General features: G+C 62.4%; 2 protein-coding genes across 2 annotated transcripts; both read left to right on the forward strand.

The window, feature by feature from the left end:
- Window positions 1-1,357: 1,357 nt before the first annotated feature.
- Window positions 1,358-8,043, forward strand: RSPO4 (R-spondin 4). Its single transcript, XM_034066992.1, has 5 exons — window positions 1,358-1,786; window positions 4,323-4,511; window positions 4,675-4,818; window positions 4,904-5,089; window positions 7,834-8,043. Exons 1-5 carry the CDS (start codon window positions 1,708-1,710, stop codon window positions 7,905-7,907), a joined length of 672 nt encoding a protein of 223 aa, XP_033922883.1. The 5' UTR covers window positions 1,358-1,707; the 3' UTR covers window positions 7,908-8,043.
- A 2,246-nt stretch (window positions 8,044-10,289) lies between these two features.
- ANGPT4 (angiopoietin 4) lies at window positions 10,290-19,979 on the forward strand. Its single transcript, XM_034067164.1, has 9 exons — window positions 10,290-10,792; window positions 14,124-14,270; window positions 14,404-14,525; window positions 14,784-15,016; window positions 15,810-15,925; window positions 16,806-16,907; window positions 16,976-17,142; window positions 17,759-17,889; window positions 19,081-19,979. Exons 1-9 carry the CDS (start codon window positions 10,508-10,510, stop codon window positions 19,239-19,241), a joined length of 1,464 nt encoding a protein of 487 aa, XP_033923055.1. The 5' UTR covers window positions 10,290-10,507; the 3' UTR covers window positions 19,242-19,979.
- The last annotated feature ends 1,780 nt before the right edge of the window (window positions 19,980-21,759 follow it).

Here is a 21,759-nt window from a genome sequence, read left to right on the forward strand (position 1 = left end):
ACCAGCAGGGATCCGGGATCTTGGCAACCCCAGTGATGGTTGGGAGCAGACTGCCATGTGCTGTCCATGGGGAACCATCACTGATGAGGGACCCCTAACTCGAGGCTGCTCCAGCATCCCCAAGCCCAGCCCAGCAGCCAGGGCCAGGGCACTTCCCTTGCACAGGTCTCCCACAAGCACCGTTGCAGCCCATACGCAACGGCTCCAATGCCATTCCCATATCCATATTCTTGCCAGCTCCTGTGCTGGATGGCAGTGCCATACTCATGGCCACAGATCCCCCCAGCCCATGCAGATCCATGATGGCAATGCTGTGCTGAGGGCTTGGTTGTTTATGGAAAGTAAGGCTGAGCCAGCTGCTGGAAACCTGCATTTTATGGGTAGTTTTTCAATTTCTTTGGCATTTATTTGGAGTATTTCAATTTATTGGCATTAGAAAAAACAAACCTAAAGTGATCCCAACCATTATTGCTGCTGGTTTCCTATGGCCAGGCCAAAGGGGGTGAAGTGGCTCCTTTGTTGTCTGAGTCGTTAACTCCTCGGGAATGAAATGTGGTGGTGCTGGATGGGAGCAGTGCAGGGAAATGTTCAGGGGAGGAAAAGGGGGAGATGGAGGGAGAAATTCATGGGGGTAGAGAGCAAATCCCAGTTAAATCAGTGCATCCTGCAAGAATGAAGCAGAAACTCTCTGTTGATTGACTGGAAACCATCAGGACTGAGGTCCAAACCCAAACCACCTCCATAGGATGCAGCATAATGGCAGAGCCACCTGAGCCCAGCTCAAGGAACACTGGGGTTCCCCCAAAAGATGGGATCCAATCCTTGCTCCTTTCATCTCCCTGTACCACACGGCTGCTGGGGCTGGCACATGCCAGCAGGGTGGGATGAGCACAGGGAGCTGCCAGGACGGGCACCCAGGGCTCACCTGGTGACCAAGGTGCTGCAGACAAAGCCCCTTCCCCTCCTGTCCTGGGCAAACTGAGAGCTCCTGGGGTGCGTTTGGGGGGGCACTGAATGAGCAAGGATGGGGGGGCTGAGAACGGCTCCGCTTGGCTCAGCTGGGCTCAGTTTAGCTCAGCTGGGCTCAGTTTAGCTCAGCTGGGCTCAGTTTAGCTCACTTGGGCTCCGCTCATCTCCGCTCATCTGCAGCAGCTGAGAGGGAAGTGAGCTCCGCGGCACTCGGATAAATCAGAGCCAGCTGCAGCCCTGGGACAGCACAGAGCAGATCCAGAGCCGGAGGACCGGACCCCAGCACGGCTCCAGGCCAGGCTCAGGAGCCCCGGGGGGGGTTTGGGGGGGGCTGTCCCCGGCAGCGTCACTGCCTGGCTCCGCCCCCCCCAAATCGCAGGGGTCCGGCGTGGCCCCGGCTCGGGGATGGCACCGGGACGGGTCCCGGCCGGGGGCTCTGCAGCCGGTTCCGCAGGCGGCTCCGTGGGTGCGGGAGGGGGGGGCTCGGTGCTCCCATAGCCAAGGGGGGGCTGCAGCTGCTATAAAGGCAGCGCTGCCCGGAGCAGCCGATGCTGTCCCACCACCATGAGCCCCTCCGGCTCCCTTAAAGCGCAGCAGCACCGCGGTGGGATGGAGTGAGCCCGGAGCGGATCCGCTCCCTCCTTCCCGGCGCCTCTCGGCTGGCTCCGGCGGAGGCGACGAGCCCGCAGCCGCTTGGATGCTCTGATTCCTCCCCTGCCCGACCCGCATCCTGCCCAGATGCAGTGGATAACATTCATGCTGCTGTTATTCATCAGCTCCGTGGAAATGCTCACGCAGAACCGATGGAAGAAGCAAGGTACGGGGCGTGCGCGGCCGGACATGGGGACGATGGGGACAGTGACCTCTGCCAGTGCTGGAGGTGTGAAGCTGGAAGGAGCCTGGAACCAGCATTCCCCAGCCCAGCCCCTCGGGGCTCGCTGGACACCGGCTGCTTCCTCCCCTCGACGTGCATGGCACGGGGCTGGTGCAGAGGCATGTGGAGAAGACAGTGTTGTCCTATGGCATTGCCAGCCCTGCCCTCGGGGAAGGGAGAGGGGAACCTGGCACAGGGGCTGCCTGTGCAAGCCCCAGGTGGGATAGAGCAGAATTGGGTGATGTTCTGGTAGTGCTCTGCTTAAAGCATTGGGAGTAAACCTCCTGTGAGGATGCTGAGAGCTGCTGCAGGCATTGCCTGTCCCCTGCACCGGCCAAGCGGCTGCTTGGTGCCAGGGCTGTGCCAAGGCACATGCCCCTTCCTTTGGGCACTGGTTTGTGTCTCCTCACCAGTGCCAGTGGCTGATGCTTGACTGGCACTGAGAGGAGCTCAGGGTGCCAAGCAGCAGTGTTTGATGCTGAGCAGCCTCATGCTATGGCATGCATGGGAGACTCTGGTCCTGGCAGCACTCAGGGGTCTGGCCATGGCTCTGCACCTCAGACACAGAACTGTCTCCTGATGTAAGCAATGCAGATGGGCTGGCACAGTCTGTAGGGTCTGGGAGGTCCGAGGGATGCTGAAGCACTCCACAACACCCCAATGCAAACAGGAGCTGCCCCCATGAGCTCTGCTGCCCTGGGGGTTGGTCCAGGCAGTGCCAACAGAGCCCATGGCAGCAGAGCTGGGCAGTGGTGGGTGATGTCCCTCTGGCACACTGGGTCTGCAGTCATTGATGGGCAGCGGTACCCCTGATTTCCCTGGTCCTGTTTTTGGTGTGAGCCACATCCTATTATACAGCAGAGCCATCCACCAATGGCACGTGCCCTGCCGGCAGCTCTGATGCTCATGGTGCCAGGGAGCAGGATCTGTCTGGCCAGACCTTCCCAAGCTATAACCCCAGGGCTATTTCTAAAGCCTCACAGGACTCCCTCCTCCCCTGCCCCGCATGGGGGCTGGAAAGAGAGCAGCAAAGAACAAGTCCTCCAGAAGAGCAAGGGAAGGGAAAGAAGCTCGTAAATCCCTGGGAAGCCTCCAGGGAAGCGGCTCCGGCTGCAGCCAGGAACACAAATGTTGTCAGCGTTTGGTAAATATGAAATGGAGACCATAACAACTTAATGGATCCAAGGTGCTTCGTTAGCAGACACGACACCAACGGAGCCTCGTGGCTGCTGCCACTGTCCAGGCCCCTGTGCTGCAGGGAGGGAACAGGGATGAGCCATACAGGGATGGGTACACAGCATTACTGCACCGGGGGCTTGTGCCAGGGACATTGAGGCAGCTCCCAGCATCTATCCTGGCTTCCCCAGTGCCAACCTCTGCTTGCCACCGGCCTCTCTGCCCTGGCACTGCAGCCAAGGGGCTCCTGCTGCTGTCAGCTCCTGGGGATGGAGAGGATCAGTGCTGGGCACTACTCCCGGGGTGAAGTCCATGTCTGGCTCCTTTGGCTTGGAGTTATCCAGGGCAGGTCCCTTCTAGAGCCTGGACCCAGGGATCAGCATCAGCCCTTGCCTGTCCCAGCTGCAGGCTCTGGGCTCTGCTCTGCCCAAGGCAGGGAGCTCCTGAGACCTTTACTAAGTGCAAAACCCATCTCCATGCTCCAAGATGTGCTGGCAGATGGAGTCTGGCACTGCTGTACAACAGCAGCCTTTGCTCAGGAGCATCCAGAGGACCCCAAGGTGATGGAGCCAAGCAAACCCTTCCCAGCACAGCAGAGATATCAGCCACCCATGCAGGAGCTTGCAGGCCCCTGGGGGTGCAGAAAGACCCCGGGTGCTGGGATCCCCCAGTAGCAACCCAGACCCATGCTGGGAGCATCTCCCTGGGCTGCTTTACTCCAGCACTGGGATCCAGTGGAGCTGTTGGCAGCATCCCCATGGGCTCTGCTGGGGCTGCAGGCTGGGGGGCCTGGCACTGGTCCTTGCTGGGAGCAGAGCCCACCATGGGGCCTGCTGCCCTCCCGCAGGTCAGGAGCACTGCAGAGGCAGCCAAGGAGGCGGCAGAGGCTCTTTAGCAACCAGACAGATTCTTATCTCGGCTCCTCTTGAGTGTCTCCAAAATCCCTTTGTCCCCTTGACACTTAACAGGCATCAACCGATTAATCCAGGTCAGAGCATATTCCTACTGACAGAGCTGTTGTTTAGCTCCCATTAGGATGCTTCCCACGGGCTGGGGATGGTTCATGCAGGGACAGGGCTCAGCCTGGGCACAGGGTGAACCCTCAGCCCTGGATCTTGGGGTGTTGGAGGGGGTGATGCCCATGCAATGGGGAGCAATGTGTTTGTGCATTCCCATGCTGGCAGACAGGGAAGCAGCAGGGGTCTGCAGGGGAACAGAGCAGTGCTGTCACCCCATGGGGATGGCAGAGGGCTGGGATCCATGCCATGCACCTTGGCCATGCCATGTATGTGTGTCCCCACAGCGAGCTCGGCCCTGCTGGAGAACTGCACGGGCTGTGTGCTGTGCTCCGAGGACAACGGCTGCATCAGGTGCCACCATCGGCTCTTCCTGCTCATCTGGAGGGACGGCATCCGCCAGTTCGGGGTGTGCGTCCACACCTGCCCCCCCGGCTACTTCGGCGTGCGGGGACTGGAGGTCAACAGATGCACCAGTAGGTCCTGGGGTCCCAGTGCCATGGATGGTGGCACAGAGCCGGTGGCCATGGGACTCCCCCCCTTTTCCCATCCCAGACCCCACAGAGGGCTCTGTGTTCTGGTGGGTACCGGTGCTGCCGGCTCCGGCTCTCCCTGCTGAGCATCCCTCCTCCTCCTCAGAGTGCCGGTCCCCGAGCTGCGAGAGCTGCTTCAGCAGAGACTTCTGCATGAAGTGCAAGGACAAGTTCTACCTGCACAAGGGCCAATGCTTCCGGCAGTGCCCCCCCAGCACTGCGGCGCAGCCTGGTACCCGCGAGTGCCAAGGTACGGAGCGTTCACCCCCCATCCCCACGTCTATGGGGTGATGCTCAGTGCTGTGCCCCCACCGGCCCCGCTCTGTGCCCCACAGAAACGTGCGAGCCTGGCCCCTGGAGCGAGTGGAGCCCCTGCACCCCCGAGAGCCGGACCTGCGGCTGCAGGTGGGGAGTGGAGACCCGGGTGCGGGAGGTGTCGGGGGCCGCCCGGGAGGAAGGAGCCGCCTGCCCTGAGCTGCTGGAGACGAGGAAGTGCCGCATGAAGAAGCACTGCCCAGGAGGTGAGCATCGCATCGTGGGCAGCCTGGCCCCACAGCCTGCCCCACAGCCTGCCCCACAGCCTGCCCCACAGCCTGCCCCACAGCCTGCCCCACAGCCTGCCCTATAGCCAGCCCCATAGCCTGCCCCATAGCCTGCCCCACAGCCTGCCCTATAGCCAACCCCACAGCCTACCCCATAGCCTGCCCCATAGCCAGCCCCATAGCCCATCCCACAGCCTGCCCCATAGCCAGCCCCACAGCCCAACAGTCACCCCCAGCATCCTGCGGCCGGTGGCTGTGACTGGAGTTACAGGCACATGTGCTGAGCAGCCCCAGTGCTGGTGCTGGTGCTGGTCCTGGCTGCAGAACTGGGGGACCCCTGCGCTGGCTGCTCACACCGGCAGCTCCTGCCCCGGCCGGTGTCTCCATGAGCTGGGTGCTGGTGGGAGCCTCTGTGATGGAATGAGGCTGCCAAGGAGGGGAGAGCATGGCCAGAGCTTTCTGCAGCACAGTAGTGAATAAGGAGGGTTGACAACAGCAGAGGAGGCTCCTCCAAAACCCACTGAGCCCCAAAAACACCCACAGAGCTCGAAGGCATCACCCAGGGGGCTCTGATGGCCAAAGCCTTGGGAGACCTCCCAGAACTGAGCTCTTCTCCATGGGTTACCCATTCAGATGCTGCCCGCTGCTCCTGTGCCTTCTCCCACTGTGGCAGCACCACATCCTATGGGCTGGGGGCTCCTCAGCACCGAGTGTCCTGGCTCAGGACTTGCCACCACGTCTCCCATGTCCCATCCCTGGTTGCCAGGGCTGTGGGCACGTGGCTGGCGCTGGGAACAAGGCGGCAGCTGATGTCATTTTTGGATGCAACCGGCTGGACCGAAGCCGTCCTAATAAATCTCCCCTTCCCAACTGGCAGAAGGGGGGATTGCAATGGGATACGGATGTGCCGGGCCTGGCAGCAGATCTGAGCCGTGGACGTGCCGGCCGGCACCGCCAGCGTGGCAGCACCGCGGTGCCCCAAGGAAGGGACCGGCCCGAGGATGGAGCAATGGGGCAGTGATGGGATGTGCGTGCCGAGGAGCCAGAAGAGCAGCTTCATCCCAGCACCATCAATCGTAAATCAGGTTTTACTGCTGACAGCACAGAGGAGCCGATTTCCTTCCCCAGCCAGGCCCTGGCTCGCGGCCTTGGGGTGCCAGGTGGCATCGATTTGGGGGACGTTCCCATCCCCGCTGGGCTGCTCCATCTCTGGACCCAGCGAGCTGGTGACAGTTTGATGCAGTGGTTATGGGGTGCCAGGACTGGCTGTTCCGGAGCACAGTGTCCCACAACGGGGTGCGGGTGCCTGCAGCTCCAAGCCATGTCCTGGAAGCAGGAATGCTGCTCCAGTGCTCCAGAGGCACCTTGGATTGTGAGGTGACTGAGAAGACAACAGCACCATGGAAAAGCCTTGGGCCCCGGAGATGATGAACCCAGGGAATACTGGGGCTCCTCAAGGATGCTGTCTGGGATCAGCTCCAGGGGCAGATCCAGCCCCAGGAAGGCAGAAGGGAACCCTCACAAGCCCCATCCAGGAGGCAGGAGAGGGCAGCCCTCAGTGCCCATCATCACCGGCCCGGCTGCTCCATGTCCCTGCCCTCACTCCCAGGCTCCTGCCCACCCAGCCAAGCGCTGGGTTATGGGATCCAGATGTGGAGGAGGACAATGAGCTCAATGGATGCATCCACAACCCCCCATCCCGGGGAAGCAGCAGGGCCCGAGCGTGTGATGAGAGGTTTGTGCCACCACTTCTAAGCCGTCCGCAGGCAGCTGGAAGGGGGAAGCATCCGCGCTTGGCCGAGGCACAAACCCCTCATGCTGCTGTAAAGCTGCCTGTGTCTGCCGCGCTCGGTGTTCGTGCTGTGCCCTCACCTCGGTGGGTGGCGAATGTCTGGAGATGGGGCTGGAAAACAGAGGGGAAGGGAGAGGAGATGGAGCCATCGGAGAGGAGCGCACAGCACTGAGCATCACCGGCCCCATGCCCCTCACACAGGGGATGTGTGGGGACAGGGGCACCAGACCCCTCTTATCACCCACCTTTAAGTCAGGAGAGTGCATGGGTGGAAGAAGAAGTGAAGCTTCCCGGTGTTTGGGCAGCCGTTCTGCTCCCAAGGAGTTCTCCTTCCCATTGGAACCTATGGCACAGCAGATCTTCTCCTGCATCCCTGTTTGCTTTGGTGTCTCGGCACCAACACCTCAACCGGTGCTTTGGGGAGCTCTTTGGGATGTGCAAGACCTGGGGACCATTGGTGCGGAGTCCCTGCAGGATGCAGCCAAGCTCCACTGGTGCCTGCTCAAGGAGCATCCACACAGGGATGGGAGAGCAAGGCCTGGCTGTGGTGCAGCTCTGGGGAGCCGATGCAGCCATGGCTGTGCTCCAGCATCCCCAGTCCTTGCTCAGAGAGGAGCTGGGGTGTCTCAGGCATGTCCCTAGGTTGGCCGAGCATCTCCCAGCCCATTCCTGGAGATATGGGGGTATCAGAATGTAGGATCTGGCCATGGAAACCAGGGGGCAATGCGTTGGTGTCCCTCTGCCCATGCTGCCAACACTCAGACCCCCATTGCTGCTGTTCGGTGACCTGGAGAGGGCTTTGGGGTCCCCCGGGTTGGGGAGAGGGTCCTGTCTCACACCAGAAGGAGGATATGGGGTGTGCACCCCATGGATGGGGCTTGAGCCGGGTCCTGACGAGTGATCCCTCCTTTTCTCCTCTTTCCTGTTCCAGACAAAACCGAACCCAAAACTAAAGGCAAGAAGAGGCAGAAGAAGCTGAAGACAGAACCAGAGTCGGGTACTTAGCGGCTCCAGCACTGGAGCTGGGGCAGTGCTGTGGGAGCAGGATGGGAGCTGCAGAGCCGCTGGCCAGGGCTCCCACCGCGCTGCCCCAGCCGCATCACCCCAGTTTTCCATCCACAACAGTTGCACAACGTTTTCACCCCCCCCCCTTCCCTCTCCCCTGTTCTCTTGACACAATTTATGGCCTGTAAAACATTTCCTTTTCACAAAATCTAATTTGCAGTGTCCAAAGCAATGCCCTGGGGCTTGGGGACGGGGGGGGGGGTCCTGGTTTTCCCTCTCCCCCAGCCTGCCCTTGCTCCAGACGGCTGCAATGGGCTTGGACCCTGCTGCTGGAGATGGTGTCTGCCTGGGTAGCATCCCTCAGGGCTGGGAGATGCTCTGTTCCCACAGGGTCCCGATTGCACAGGGATGCTCTGGTGTCATACACGTCCCACCTCCTCAGCTGGTGGCACAGAGAACAGTGGGATGGTGAGGATGGGACCCCTCTGGAGACCAGCTCAGTGCTCAGCACCCCTCCCAGCACAACCATGGACCGTATCCTGCCATCCTCAGGCTTACAGAAGGGCTGGAAGAGCTTCTCTCCCCAGCTGGATGTAGGCACAGGAACTTGGGATCCTATAGCTACGCTCAGTCCAGGACAGGGGCACACACGATGCCACTGCAGCAGGGAATGATGCTGCCTCCAGCATTGCCCAGGGGATGCCCTGGGAGCAGCCCCATCCCAGCCATCACCAGGGGTGCTGAGCCATGCTCCTGTCACCTACAGAACTCACAGCTGAATGTCCATAAGGGCTCTGTCAGTGGGTTTAATGTGTATTCGCTCATGGTGCTGCCCCAGCCACAGGCACTGCTGCATTTGGGGGTATGCTGAGGTCTGAGCCCCCATCCCAAGGTCTGGCACTGGCGTATGGGGGTGGCAGGGGCTGCACAGACCCTTCAGGATGAGAGCACTGGGTACCAGCATCGAGCCAGCCCCGGAGCTCTTCATGTCCAATGAACACACAACTGCCTCCGGGATTCCTCATTCCCAGGAGGAGCCGTTCCCATGAGGATGGGGATGAGCCGCCCGGACCCTGCCCTGGCCCCAGGCACTGGGGGGGTCTGAGCAAGGACTTTAAGGCCGTTATTTAAAGCTTCCCCAGCATCACTTGGTACTGGAGCCGGAGGGAAGAGCCTCACTGGGAATGCTCCCTGCAGGTATCCCAGGCTCAGCTCTGCCATCGGGAAGCACTGAGGGGCTCATGCAGCCGGTTGATAGTGAAATGAGAGCATCAGGTCTCACAGCCATGGCTGGGTTCAGCAGTGTAATCCGGTTACTATGAAGGCACAACTGCAGCAACTGGCCCCGCAGCAGCTCCCGTGATTCCCATGGAGGGGCCTGGAGCATCCCACTCACTGGGCTCACAGCATTCCCGGCCGTCCTGCAGTGACCAGGGTCCGTTCTCCAGCTCCACGGCTGTGTGAGCAGCCTGGTGTGTTGGGGTACCCGTCTGCGCCCCATGCTGGGAGCAAACCACATCCTCCTGAGGCATCCCCACTCTGTCATTGTCCCCTCCTGGGGGACCCAGCATTGGTCTATACCAGCACATAGGCTGCAAGCTGCACTAGGGGGGATCCCCATTGGACCCCAGTCTGAGCTCTGGGCACCCCAATCCCTGTTCAGGGTCTGGCCGGGTCCTGCCAAGCTCCGCCCGGAGCTCAGCCCCCATCCTGGTCCCCACGGGCTCATCCCGCGGCCAAATCCAGGCCTGGCTCCATCCCATGTTATAAATAGCCGGGATTCAGGGAGGGAGCTGAGCTCCCCGGTGCCCCGGGGGCTCTGGGACCCCCGGTACTGCTCGGGGCGGGGGGGCTCACACAGCGCAGGGGTGGACGGTGGGTACCGGAGCTGGGAGGTGCAATGGGGCAGAGAACGGCCGGAGGGGGGGGGTGATGGGTGCGTGTGGCCGGGGGGGGACGGGGGCTGCGTGTGTGTGTGTGTGTATGTGTGTGTATGTGTGTGTGTGCGTGTGTGTGTATGTGTGTGTGTGTGTATGTGTGTGTGAGTGTGTGTGTGTGTGTGTGCGTGTGCGTGTGTGTGTGTGTATGTGTGTGTGTGTGTGCGTGCGTGTGTGTGTGCGTGTGCGTGTGTGTGTGTTTGTGTGTGTGTGTGTGATTGTGGGTGTGCATGTACGTGTGTGTGTGAGTGTGTGTGAGTGTGTGTGTGTGAGTGTGTGTGTGCGTGTGCGTGTGTATGTGTGTGTGTGTGTGTGTGAGTGTGTGTGTGAGTGTGTGTGTGTGTGTGTGCGTGTGTGTGTGTGTGTGTGTGTGTGAGTGTGTGTGCGTGTGCGTGTGTATGTGTGTGTGTGTGTGTGCGAGGCATGCAGCGATCACGTGTGAAACTTGATCTGCGCGCAGTGGGTTCGGAGCGGAGCAGAAAGGCACCGAATTGTTTTCAAACAGGGTTTTTTTCCCTTGTTTTCATTCCGGGTTAGTTTTTCCCCCTCCGATATAAACCCAGAGCCGGCTCCGAGGGAGGAAATGCCAGAACCGCAGCGCTCCGGCTCGGCCGGCGCCCGCTGACCCATCCCGGCCGCAGCATCCCGGTACCGAGCGGCACCATGCGGGTGCTGAGCCTCCTGGCTCTGAGCTGTGCCACGATGGTGCTGCGGGGGGCCGGGGGCAGCCGCCGCCGCTCGCATCGGGTGCAGCACGGGCACTGCGCATACACCTTCGTGCTGCCCGAGGCCGACCCCGCTCCGTGCTCCGCTGCCCCCGGCCCCAACGCGCTCCTGCAACGGGATTCACCGGCCGGTCCCGGCCCCGTTCCCGGCCGGCCCCGAGCGGCACAGCGACTGCGGCACCTCGAGAGCGTCCTGGAGAACAGCACCCGCTGGCTGCTGAAGGTGCGTGAGGGGCCGGGGGGGCTCTGCCGGCAGCGCCCATGGGTGCAGCATCCGAGTACCGGCTGACGGGGCCGGGATGCTGGGAGCAGGGATGGGTGCGGGTCTGGGGCCGGGTCAGCATCGACCCTGCAGCTTGTTTGATGGGTGCTGTGGGTGCTGCAGATGCTGTGGGTGCTATAGGTGATGTGGGTGCTGTGGGAGCTGCAGTGTGAGTACTGCGGCTCCTGTGTGCTGCAGGTCACCGGAGCTTGTCTGTATCCCGCTATCACCCGTGCCATGGCTCATCGTGGTCCCACCACAATGGAGCAGGGACAGTGGGGCTCAGCACTCCCTATTCTGGGTCAGGATGATGGAAAGCTCTTGGGAAGGCTGTTGGCAGGCAGCAGAGTGAGGGACCTAAGGGCAGGAGCCACCAAAACCCCTCCAGCTTCATCATGGTCCCACTTATGGGCTTTGCAAAAGGTCCCTTGGTACAACTTTGAGTGGGGCCCATGTGACATGTTGGTGGCTGCAGGGTGGGGAGCAGTGGGGTGCCCATGGGGGTGCCCCCATCCCAGTTCTCCCCATCCCCATGACTGGAAGCAGGAAGCAGCGTTTCCTTCCGGAGAGCTCAAGGGTTGATGGAGCCCCATCTGTGGGCGCCTGCGTCAGACCCAGGAATAGCTCCTGGTGCCTCATCCCATGGGACACAGCAGCAGCGCTCTGGGTGCTTGTCCTGATAAGAGGGCACACGGCTCATCCCAACCATCACTGACCCCACAGCCCAATGGCATCACCAGCACATCCCAGGGTGGATGCAGTGGGACCTGGGTGTCTTTGCACCCTCATTTCCTGGATGATGCCAGGCAGCAGCACTGAATGCATCAAGTGGGGTCCCAGGGGTGGCCCAGGAGCCTCTCCTGGCTGTGGGGCAGCAGGGACGTGCAGAGCTGCTCCCTCATCCACCCTGGATGACAAATTCCTCAAAGCTGGAAAATGCTGATCCATGAAAGCCATCCTGGGATGTCAGAGAGGGACCAGCAGAGCCTGTCACCACCCGGCTGGTGGCACTGAGCCTCCATCACTGTGGGACCTGCCGGGTATCCTGTGCATGCACAGCCTGGGGTATGTGCACCCTGGGGTCCCTGCCCTGGGAACCTGCTCCTTGGCCTCCCTGCCCTGGGTGCCCAATGCAGCTCTGAGCTTCTCTTGGGGTGAGCACAACCTTTAGGCACACCCGAGGAATGCAGGGGCCGTGGGTCCCATCACAAGTGCCCATAACCAAGACAGATGTGGGGCTGCACATCTGGGCAGCGATGCCCTGCACTGCATCCCCAAGGAGCAGGAGGCAGTGGGGCACTGGGCAGTGGTACCCCATCCCATTATCCCACTGCACCCCACATCACGCTCCCCTCCTTTCAGCCCACAGTGATGTTTTGCTGTTGCTCCTCGGCATTCCCAACCCACCCGAGCTGCCCAGGGAAGCTTGTTTTGGTTGGGATTCAGGCCTGAGCAAACAACCCAGGGCTCAAAGGGGGTATCGGGTTTGGGGATGGATGATGAGCGTCGCATCCCTGTCTGCTCTGCCCTGGCCTGGGGAGCCAGGCCTGGTGCTGGGGGCTGGCCCCTCAGTCCCCCACAGGAGCCCCATACACAGCACTGGGGTGTTGCTCCATCCTCCCCATGTGCAGCCCCCCATGGTGGGGAGGGACAGGGACATGGTCAGCACCCCACACACGGACATGTGGCTTCTCCCTGTCCCATTGCTGCTCCCAACTCAGGAGGGTTCATTTTAGTTCAGACACAAACATTTGATGGTGCCACCAGGTCTGGGGGGAATCAGGGCAGGATGGGGTCCCCCTGGTGAGGTACAGGCACAGATGGGAGGGTCCTCCCACCTCTGGAACCCCCAGTCAGTGCTTGTGGGATGCTTGGAAACACCAGTGTGGATGGGGACAGGGGAGGGCTGTGGCTGCAAGAAGGCAGCACAGACCCACCCAGCCCAGGCCAATAGGTCCCCAGCACTGGGACAGGAGGGTGCTGGGGTCCCTCCTGCCCCAGAGCTTTTGGGGTGACCAACAGCCTCTCTCCCCTCCTCAGGGATGGATGATGTTGGGGGGACCCTGCTCACCTCGGTACCCATGGGGAGACAATCCCAGTTCCCTGTGCTCTGCACAGACCCCACTTGGGTCCCCAGCACCACCCATGGTCGGGGTCACTGTGCCCCTCTGCATCCCCTGCTGCTCCCAGGCTGATGCTGGGGCCGGGAGCAGGGGCTCCGTGTCCGTCTCAGCCCTCCCTGTGCCAGCCTGACCTTTTCCATGGGTATGTTCTGCCCTGGAGCTCCGAGATCTGTTTATTTAATAGGGGAAAAAAGCAGCCAAGCGAATGGGGGGAGGAAAGTCCTCCCCGAGCCTGTGAAGCAACAAGATTAACGACGTGGTTAAAGGGAAACTCTCCAGCAATCACTCAGCTCGGGAAATGCTTTCCAGACGTGGCTCTCTGACCCTTCCCTGCTTCCTCATGAGTGCTTCCAAGGGAAGATCCCCCTGGATCGGGGGGCAGGCGGTGCTGGATGGGATGCCCAGCACTGAGACCCTCCTGCCCGCTATGGCTGCTGGCAGTGGGGTGATGGTTCTGCTGTTCCCTGGCTCTGGGAAGCAGGGAATGGGGCCTCACTGCGATTTCATCACGTGCAAACAAGTGCAAGAGCAGAGCCCTGTGCCCTGGCCTGCTGCCGGCCCCGCTCCGGTGCCAAGCATCCCGGCACCAACATCCCACCCTGCCCATGAGCTGCACTGGGATGCGGGGCTGGGATGCAGGAGCCTGGAGCTCCCTGCTGTGGGGCTGTGTTCCCAGCGTGGGCAGCGCAGCCCCTTCCGCTCCCCATGGCCCTGCCGAACCCCATGTCCCCTGCGGCCGAATGGGAACCTCATGGAGGGGCTGCCAGGAATAGAAAAGGCCTTTGGGAAAAGCGGCTCCCTGCGGGCTGGGAAAGAGGAAGTGAGAGCTCAGCTGTGTCCACAGCGGCTCCTTCCCAGCCCTGAGCTCTTCCCTATGGCAGGGCAGCAGCGGGTGATGGACACCCACCTTCCCCGGGCACTGCTGGCCCCAACCTCCACATTCCCGGCCATGGGAATGTGGTGTCCGGGGGCTGGCAGCTGATGCTGGTGCTGGACCACACTTGCCAGCAGACACAGGCACACACAACCCTGTGCCAGATCCAAGGAATGTGGTGCCCAAAGGGGCTCCACCACCGCAGCACGGCCCATGGGCAGCTCCAAGGAGCCTGGAGATGGGATGTGCCATGGAGCTTCCCACATGAGCCGCCCCATCCCTGCTCCCCCTGCAGCTGGAGAGCTACATCCAGACGGGCATGAAGCCGGAGGGGGCACAGACAGTGGTGCAGAACCAAACTGCCACCATGCTGGAGATCGGCAGCAGCCTCCTCAACCAGAGCGCGGCACAGAGCCGCAAGCTCACCGATGTGGAGGCCCAGGTACGACCCCTTCCCCCCCGGTCCCCACAGCCCCCAGTACATGGCAAGGAGCACGGTGGGGTATGGTTTAATGCTCCGGTGACACCAGGGCCATGGTGTGGCCATGGGTGCTCACCAGGATGCTCCTGGGCAGGTGCTGAACCAGACATCCCGCATCGAGATGCAGCTGCAGGAGAACTCTCTGTCCACCACCAAGCTGGAGAAGCAGCTCCTGCTGCAGACCAACGAGATCCACAAGCTGCAGAACAGGAACAAGTAGGGCCCATGGGGGGACCCCTGAGCCCCCAGACCCCAATGGGGGTCTCCCATCCCACTTTGGGGGGGTTAAACTTGCTCAGGGGCTGGCTGGGGTCCATGGGGGGGTCACACAGCCCATGAGGTGCCAAGTGGGATATGGTTTTGTGGGGGCCAGCTCCAGGTCCCCACCGATGGGCCAGGGTAGCACAGATGGGGCTGGGGCTGCACAGGCACTGTGCTCACAGCCTCCCCATGGCTGCTGCCTCCCCCTTCCAGCATCCTGGAGGTGCGGGTGCTGGAGATGGAGACCAAGCACCAGCAGGAGCTGGCAGGGGCCCGCTCGGAGAAGGAGAAGCTGCAGCGGTTGGTGAGCAGGCAGAGCGGCACCATTGAGGAGCTGGAGAAGTCTCTGCTGGCTGCCAGTGCCAACACCAGTCTGCTCCAGCGCCAGCAGCGCCAGCTCCTCCAGTCCGTGCAGAGCCTGGTGCGCCTCGTCTCCCAGGGCAGAGGTGAGATGGGGCCGTGCGGGCAGGGTGCAGGCAGGGTGCGGGTAGGGTACAGGCAGGGTGCAGGCAGGGTACAGGCAGGGTGCAGGCAGGGTGCAGGCAGGGTACAGGCAGGGTGCAGGCAGGGTGCAGGCAGGGTGCAGGCAGTTGGCAGGCAGGGTGCAGGCAGCGTGCAGGCAGGGTACAGGCAGGGTGCAGGCAGGGTGCAGGCAGAGTGCAGGAAGGGTACAGGCAGGGTGCAGGCAGGGTGCAGGCAGGGTACAGGCAGGGTGCAGGAAGGGTACAGGCAGGGTGCAGGAAGGGTACAGGCAGGGTACAGGCAGGGTACAGGCAGGGTGCAGGCGGAGTGCAGGCAGAGTGCAGGCAGAGTGCAGGCAGGGTGCAGGCAGGGTACGGGCAGGGTGCGGGCAGGGTACGGGCAGGGTACGGGCAGGGTGCAGGCAGAGTGCAGGCAGGGTGCAGGCAGGGTGCAGGCAGAGTGCAGGCAGAGTGCAGGCAGGGTGCAGGCAGGGTACGGGCAGGGTGCAGGCAGGGTACAGGCAGGGTACAGGCAGGGTGCAGGCAGGGTGCAGGCAGGGTGCAGGCAGGGTACAGGCAGGGTGCAGGCAGGGTACAGGCAGGGTGCAGGCAGGGTACAGGCAGCGGGAGAGCTCCTCATCCTCCCGGCACAGCCCTGGGGAGATGGGGCAGAAGAAGGAGGAATAACCCATGGTCACAACAGCACCAAAGGGTGAGGGCAGAGCAGCAGAGCCAGGCAGGGCTCTGGTCTCACTGTCTCACCGGGGCTCTGCCACAGCCATGGTGCCGGGGCAGGAGCAGCGGTTCCAGGACTGTGCTGACGTGTACCGAGCCGGCATCCGCACCAGCGGCGTCTACACCCTGCACATCGGCAACCTCAGCGAGCCCAAGAAGGTGAGTGTGGGACCCCAGGGTGCTGCCAACCCCAGGGCACCCTAACCCCAGAGCAGAGCTGGTGACCACTGCCTGGCTGTGGCTGCCCCATCCCTGGCAGTGCTCGAGGCCAGGTTGGACACAGGGGCTTGGAGCAGCTGCTCCAGTGGAAGGGGTCCCTGCCCATTGGAGCTGGAGGAGCTTTAAGGTCCCTTCAACCCAAACCATTCCATGGTTCCATGATCCCAATCCCATCTGGCTGGAAGAGCTGAGGCTGCAGAGGGGGTGAAGGAAGGAGCTGCTGGGTGAAGGCAGGGCTTTCACAGACCCCCCAGCAAGCTGCAGCACCCATCCAGCACCCATCCAGCACCCATGCAGCACCCATCCAGCACCATGCATCACCCATGCAGCACCCATCCAGCACCCATCCAGCACCCATGCAGCTCCATGGAGCACCCATCCAGCACCATGCAGCACCCATCCAGCACCATGCAGCACCATCCAGCACCCATCCAGCACCCATCCAGCACCATGCAGCACCATCCAGCACCCATGCAGCACCATGAAGCACCATGCAGCACCCATCCAGTACCTATCCAGCACCATCCAGCACCCATGCAGCACCATGCAGCACCCATCCAGCACCCATCTAGCACCCATGCAGCACCCATGCAGCACCATCCAGCACCCATGCAGCACCGTGCAGCACCCATGCAGCACCGTGCAGCACCATGCAGCACCCATCCAGCACCCATCCAGCACCATGCATCACCCATGCAGCACCCATCCAGCACCCATCCAGCACCCATGCAGCACCCATGCAGCACCATGCAGCACCCATCCAGCACCCATCCAGCACCATCCAGCACCCATGCAGCCCATCCGGCTCTCCCCACTGCAGGCATACTGCGACATGGACACAGACCGGGGCGGCTGGACCGTGATCCAGCTCCGTGCCAACGGCAGCCTCAGCTTCCAGCGGAGCTGGAGGGAGTACAAACAGGTCCGTGCCTGGGGGGGAATGGGGGACCCCGGTGACACCCCACACTCACCATCCCACTGCTCCCACAGGGGTTCGGGGATGCTGCAGGTGAGCACTGGTTGGGGAATGAGGCCGTGCACATCCTGACGAGCCAGGGTCCCTATGCCCTGCGTGTGGAGCTGCGGGACTGGGAGGGCGGCCAGGCCTATGCCCACTATGGGCAGTTCCAGCTGGGGAGCGAGCGGCAGCTCTACAGGTAGGAGATGGCACCTCCAGCCCCACCAGTGCCCTGTGGCCATGGGCGAGGGGGATGCGGTGCCCTGGGGGTGCGGGATCCCATAGGGCTTCACTGGGGTGTCCAGGGGGGTTATGGCTCAGCAGAGCTCATCCCCCGGTGCTGGGGGCTCTGCTCTGCTGCTCCCTCTGCTCTCCCCAGGCTTGGGTTGGGTTGAGCTGAGCTCTGAGGCAGAAGCTGTTCCCTGTGAGGGTGCTGAGGCGCTGGCACAGGGTGCCCAGAGAAGCTGTGGCTGCCCCATCCCTGGCAGTGCTCAAGGCCAGGTTGGACACAGGGGCTTGGAGCAGCTGCTTCAGTGGAAGGGGTCCCTGCCTGGGGCAGGGGTTGGAGCTGGAGGAGCTTTAAGGTCCCTTCAACACAAACCTGTTGATGGTCCCAATCCCAAGCATAGCATGACCCCCACCCTCAGGGACCCCAAACCCCTTCAGGCCGAGCTGGAGATGCAGAATCTCTGCCTTCATCCCTCTGTGCCTCTGCTGGTGCCATCCCAAGTCCCTCAACGCCCGGACCAGGGCTGAGTGTCTCTGTGACCCCCACGATGCCCAGCACTGACGGTCCATGCTCACCCATGCTGCAGGCTGTCACTGCAGGACTACAGCGGCACCGCAGGGCAGCAGAGCGGGTTGGCACTGCAGGGCACCCGCTTCAGCACCCGCGATGCCGACAATGACAACTGCCTCTGCAAGTGCGCCCAGATGCTGTCTGGAGGTGAGCGGAGCCAGGGGGGACACCCCATGCAGCACCCATGGGTGCTCCCCATGGGATGCCACCCCCATGCAGCACCCATGGGTGCTCCCCGTGGGATGCCACCCTCATGCAGCACCCATGGGTGCTCCCGGTGGGATGCCACCCCCATGCAGCACCCATGGGTGCTCCCCGTGGGATGCCACCCTCATGCAGCACCCATGGGTGCTCCCCGTGGGATGCCACCCTCATGCAGCACCAATGGGTGCTCCCCGTGGGATGCCACCCCCATGCAGCACCCATGGGTGCTCCCCGTGGGATGCCACCCTCATGCAGCACCCATGGGTGCTCCCGGTGGGATGCCACCCTCATGCAGCACCCATGGGTGCTCCCCGTGGGATGCCACCCTCATGCAGCACCCATGGGTGCTCCCCATGGGATGCCACCCTCATGCAGCACCCATGGGTGCTCCCCATGGGATGCCACCCTCATGCAGCACCCATGGGTGCTCCCGTGGGATGCCACCCCCATGCAGCACCCATGTGTGCTCCCGGTGGGATGCCACCCTCATGCAGCACCCATGGGTGCTCCCCATGGGATGCCACCCTCATGCAGCACCCATGGGTGCTCCCCATGGGATGCCACCCTCATGCAGCACCCATGGGTGCTCCCGTGGGATGCCACCCCCATGCAGCACCCATGTGTGCTCCCGGTGGGATGCCACCCTCATGCAGCACCCATGGGTGCTCCCCATGGGATGCCACCCTCATGCAGCACCCATGGGTGCTCCCCATGGGATGCCACCCCCATGCAGCACCCATGGGTGCTCCCCGTGGATGCCACCCCCATGCAGCACCCATGGGTGCTCTCCATGGGATGCCACCCCCATGCAGCACCCATGGGTGCTCCCCATGGGATGCCACCCTCATCCAGCACCCATGGGTGCTCCCCATGGGATGCCACCCCCATGCAGCACCCATGGGTGCTCCCCGTGGGATGTCACCCTCATGCAGCACCCATGGGTGCTCCCCGTGGGATGCCACCCTCATGCAGCACCCATGGGATGCCACCCCCATGCAGCACCCATGGGTGCTCCCCGTGGGATGCCACCCTCATGCAGCACCCATGGATGCTCCCCGTGGGATGCCACCCTCATGCAGCACCCATGGGTGCTCCCCGTGGGATGCCACCCTCCCACCTGCTCCCTCCTCACAGGCTGGTGGTTCGATGCTTGTGGGCTCTCCAACCTGAATGGTATCTACTACCCAGCACGGCACAACATCCGCAAGCTCAACGGCATCCGCTGGCACCACTTCCAGGGGCCCAGCTACTCCCTGAAGGGCACCCGCATGCTCATCCGCCCTGCCGGCTTCTAGCCCCTCAGAGCAGGGGCACCGGGACAAGGTTCATGGGGAACCCTCAGATCCCTCCGCGCTTCTCTTCCCATCCTGCTGCTGGGACTCCGGTTTATGGCCCCAAATGGGGGTCCAAGGCCCTCCAGGACCCCCTGCACACGCAGCCGGGCTCCAAGGCCCCCCAGGACCCCCTGCACATGCAGCCGGGCTCCAAGGCACACCAGGACCCCCTGCACACGCAGCCGGGCTCCAAGGCACACCAGGGCTTTGCCTTTCCTGTCTTTGGGCATTGCAAAGCTCCCACTGTTCCTTTTCCCCCACGGGATCAGGGGAGCTGGAGGGGATGGGGATGCTCATGCTGGAGGCTCATGTTGGCAGAGCCCTGGGATGGGGTTGGGGGGTTGCGGTTTGGGATGGGGCTGTGCAGTGCATAGGGGATGGGAAGGGTCCTGGGGAGGTCTTGCAGGGGTCTGAGCTGGGGCAGGGATGGCAGGAGATGGGGATGCAGGAAGTGAGACCCCCCCAGTGCAGATGCCTTGAGATGGCAAAACCAGGCTGGGGGCACCTTGGGGAGCAGGGGGTATGGAGCAGCCTGGGCTCTATCGGCAGCACCAGGCCCCAGGAGCAGCCCCAGGAGCTGGTGCAGGTCAGGATGGAGCCACGTTTATTTTTGTACTAAGAGATATTTATTTGCCAGGTGTCTGGAGGGGGATGTGGGGCAGAGCTCTCTGTGGGGCAGAGCTCTCTGTGGGGCAGAGCTCTCTGTGGGGCAGAGCTCTCTGTGGGGCAGAGCTCTCTGTGGGGCAGAGCTCTGCCAGGAACCATTGCTCCTGTGCAGCAGCAGGGCAGGAGAGAGGGACCCCAGGCAGCCTCAGGGGACCCTAAGGGTGAGCAGGCAGGAGGACAGGGCTCGGTGACACCCACTGACAGCCTCCTGCAAGTGTCCTCGTCCCCATCAGCCCCATTGCCACTAGATCCCCCCCAAGCCACTTGTGGCCCCCTGCAGCACCATCCCCCTTGGGTGCCTCACTGCGTCCCCAGGTCACCTTTCCCACTGGTACCCAAGCCCTGGGCACTGGTGGCAGTGGTGACAGCCCCAGAACAGGTCCCTTTCACCCCTTGCTGGCTGGGTGACAGCAGAGACCTCCCAGAGCTGGGTTTGCTGCCACCAAACCCCATTTCCCCCACCCCAGGGAACAGGGCCAGTCCCCCCCAGCGGGGTGAGGGGCATGGGGATGGACCCGCTGGCACCGGTGGCACCCGGTGATGGGGGAGGCTCTGTTCACGCTGCCCTTGGCACTCACTAATGAACTGTGATTAAAGCACATGATGTGGTTGATGCTTCCCAAAGATGCTCATCAGGGCAGGATGATGACAGGATGGGAAACGGAGGGAGGGGGATGCTGGGAGCGAGCAGCACTGCAGGAGGCAACCAGCATGGTACAGCCATGGGCCATGCCCCCCGCATGGCTGGCGCTGGGTGCCAGGTCCCTACCCTGGGGTGCTGCACATGGGCACCTATGGGAGAGCCCGGCATGGAGGGGAGAGCATGATGGAGACCCCGTCCCGGCCATCCCTGCTCCATAGGAATAACAGATGGGATCAGCTGTGGCCCCACTGAAATCAGAGCCACTGAGAGGCAGCTGCCATGGAAAGTGATAGGGAGCGCTGGGGCCATCCTGCTGCCCCAGCAAAGGGGCATTCCCAGTGAGACACACACAGCCTCAGTGTGCCTGTGCCAGGGAGGGTGCAGGGTCAGGAGCCTTGGGAACACGGTGTGCACAGGCACACGTGCACACAAACCCATGTACACACATGTGCATGGCCATGGACGTGCTTGCACATGTGCACAGCATCACATGCACGCAGCAGCACACAGGCTCTGCATGGACACACACGTGCTGGGATGCTGCAGCCAAGCCGAGGGGCTGGTGGGACCCCCCCGTCCTTGGCAGCAGCATCAAATTTAGCCCAAGCCTTGGGCCACGCCGAGCCAAGGAATCCGGTAGCGCAGCCGGTGCTGCCAGCGGCCGGGAACCACTTCCCAATGAGCTTTCCTGAGGGGGAATCCTGGCCCTGAGCATGTGCCTGGGGTCCCGGTCACCCTGAGGGTTCCAGCTCCCCATGTGCCATCATTAAGGGTGCCATAAGTGTGTGCTTCCTCCCCAGCCTGGTTTGTCAGCCTGACTCATAGGCTAGATGCCATCACCACATCCTGCCCACCACATCCTGCCCATCACATCCTGCCCATCACCGCCGTATCCCAGGCAGCCGGACCTGCCTGTATCCCAGCAGGAGCTGGATGGATCCTGCACCCTGGCCAGTGGCTTTGGGCAAACACAGTGCAGGAGCCAGGATGGAGGGGGAAACACTTCAATCCCAATAGGGCTCCTATGGGTACCCCAAGTGTCCCTGTCAACGGGCATGCAGGCGTGTGCATGGATGTTGGACACATGTATGTGCATCCACGCATGCATGGGGGTGTGTGCATGGATCTGACCCCTTCAGCCCTGCAGTTGGACCTTGCCCCTGGCCCATC

This window comes from Melopsittacus undulatus, chromosome 10 (assembly GCF_012275295.1).
Source record: "Melopsittacus undulatus isolate bMelUnd1 chromosome 10, bMelUnd1.mat.Z, whole genome shotgun sequence".
Lineage (NCBI taxonomy): Eukaryota > Metazoa > Chordata > Aves > Psittaciformes > Psittaculidae > Melopsittacus > Melopsittacus undulatus.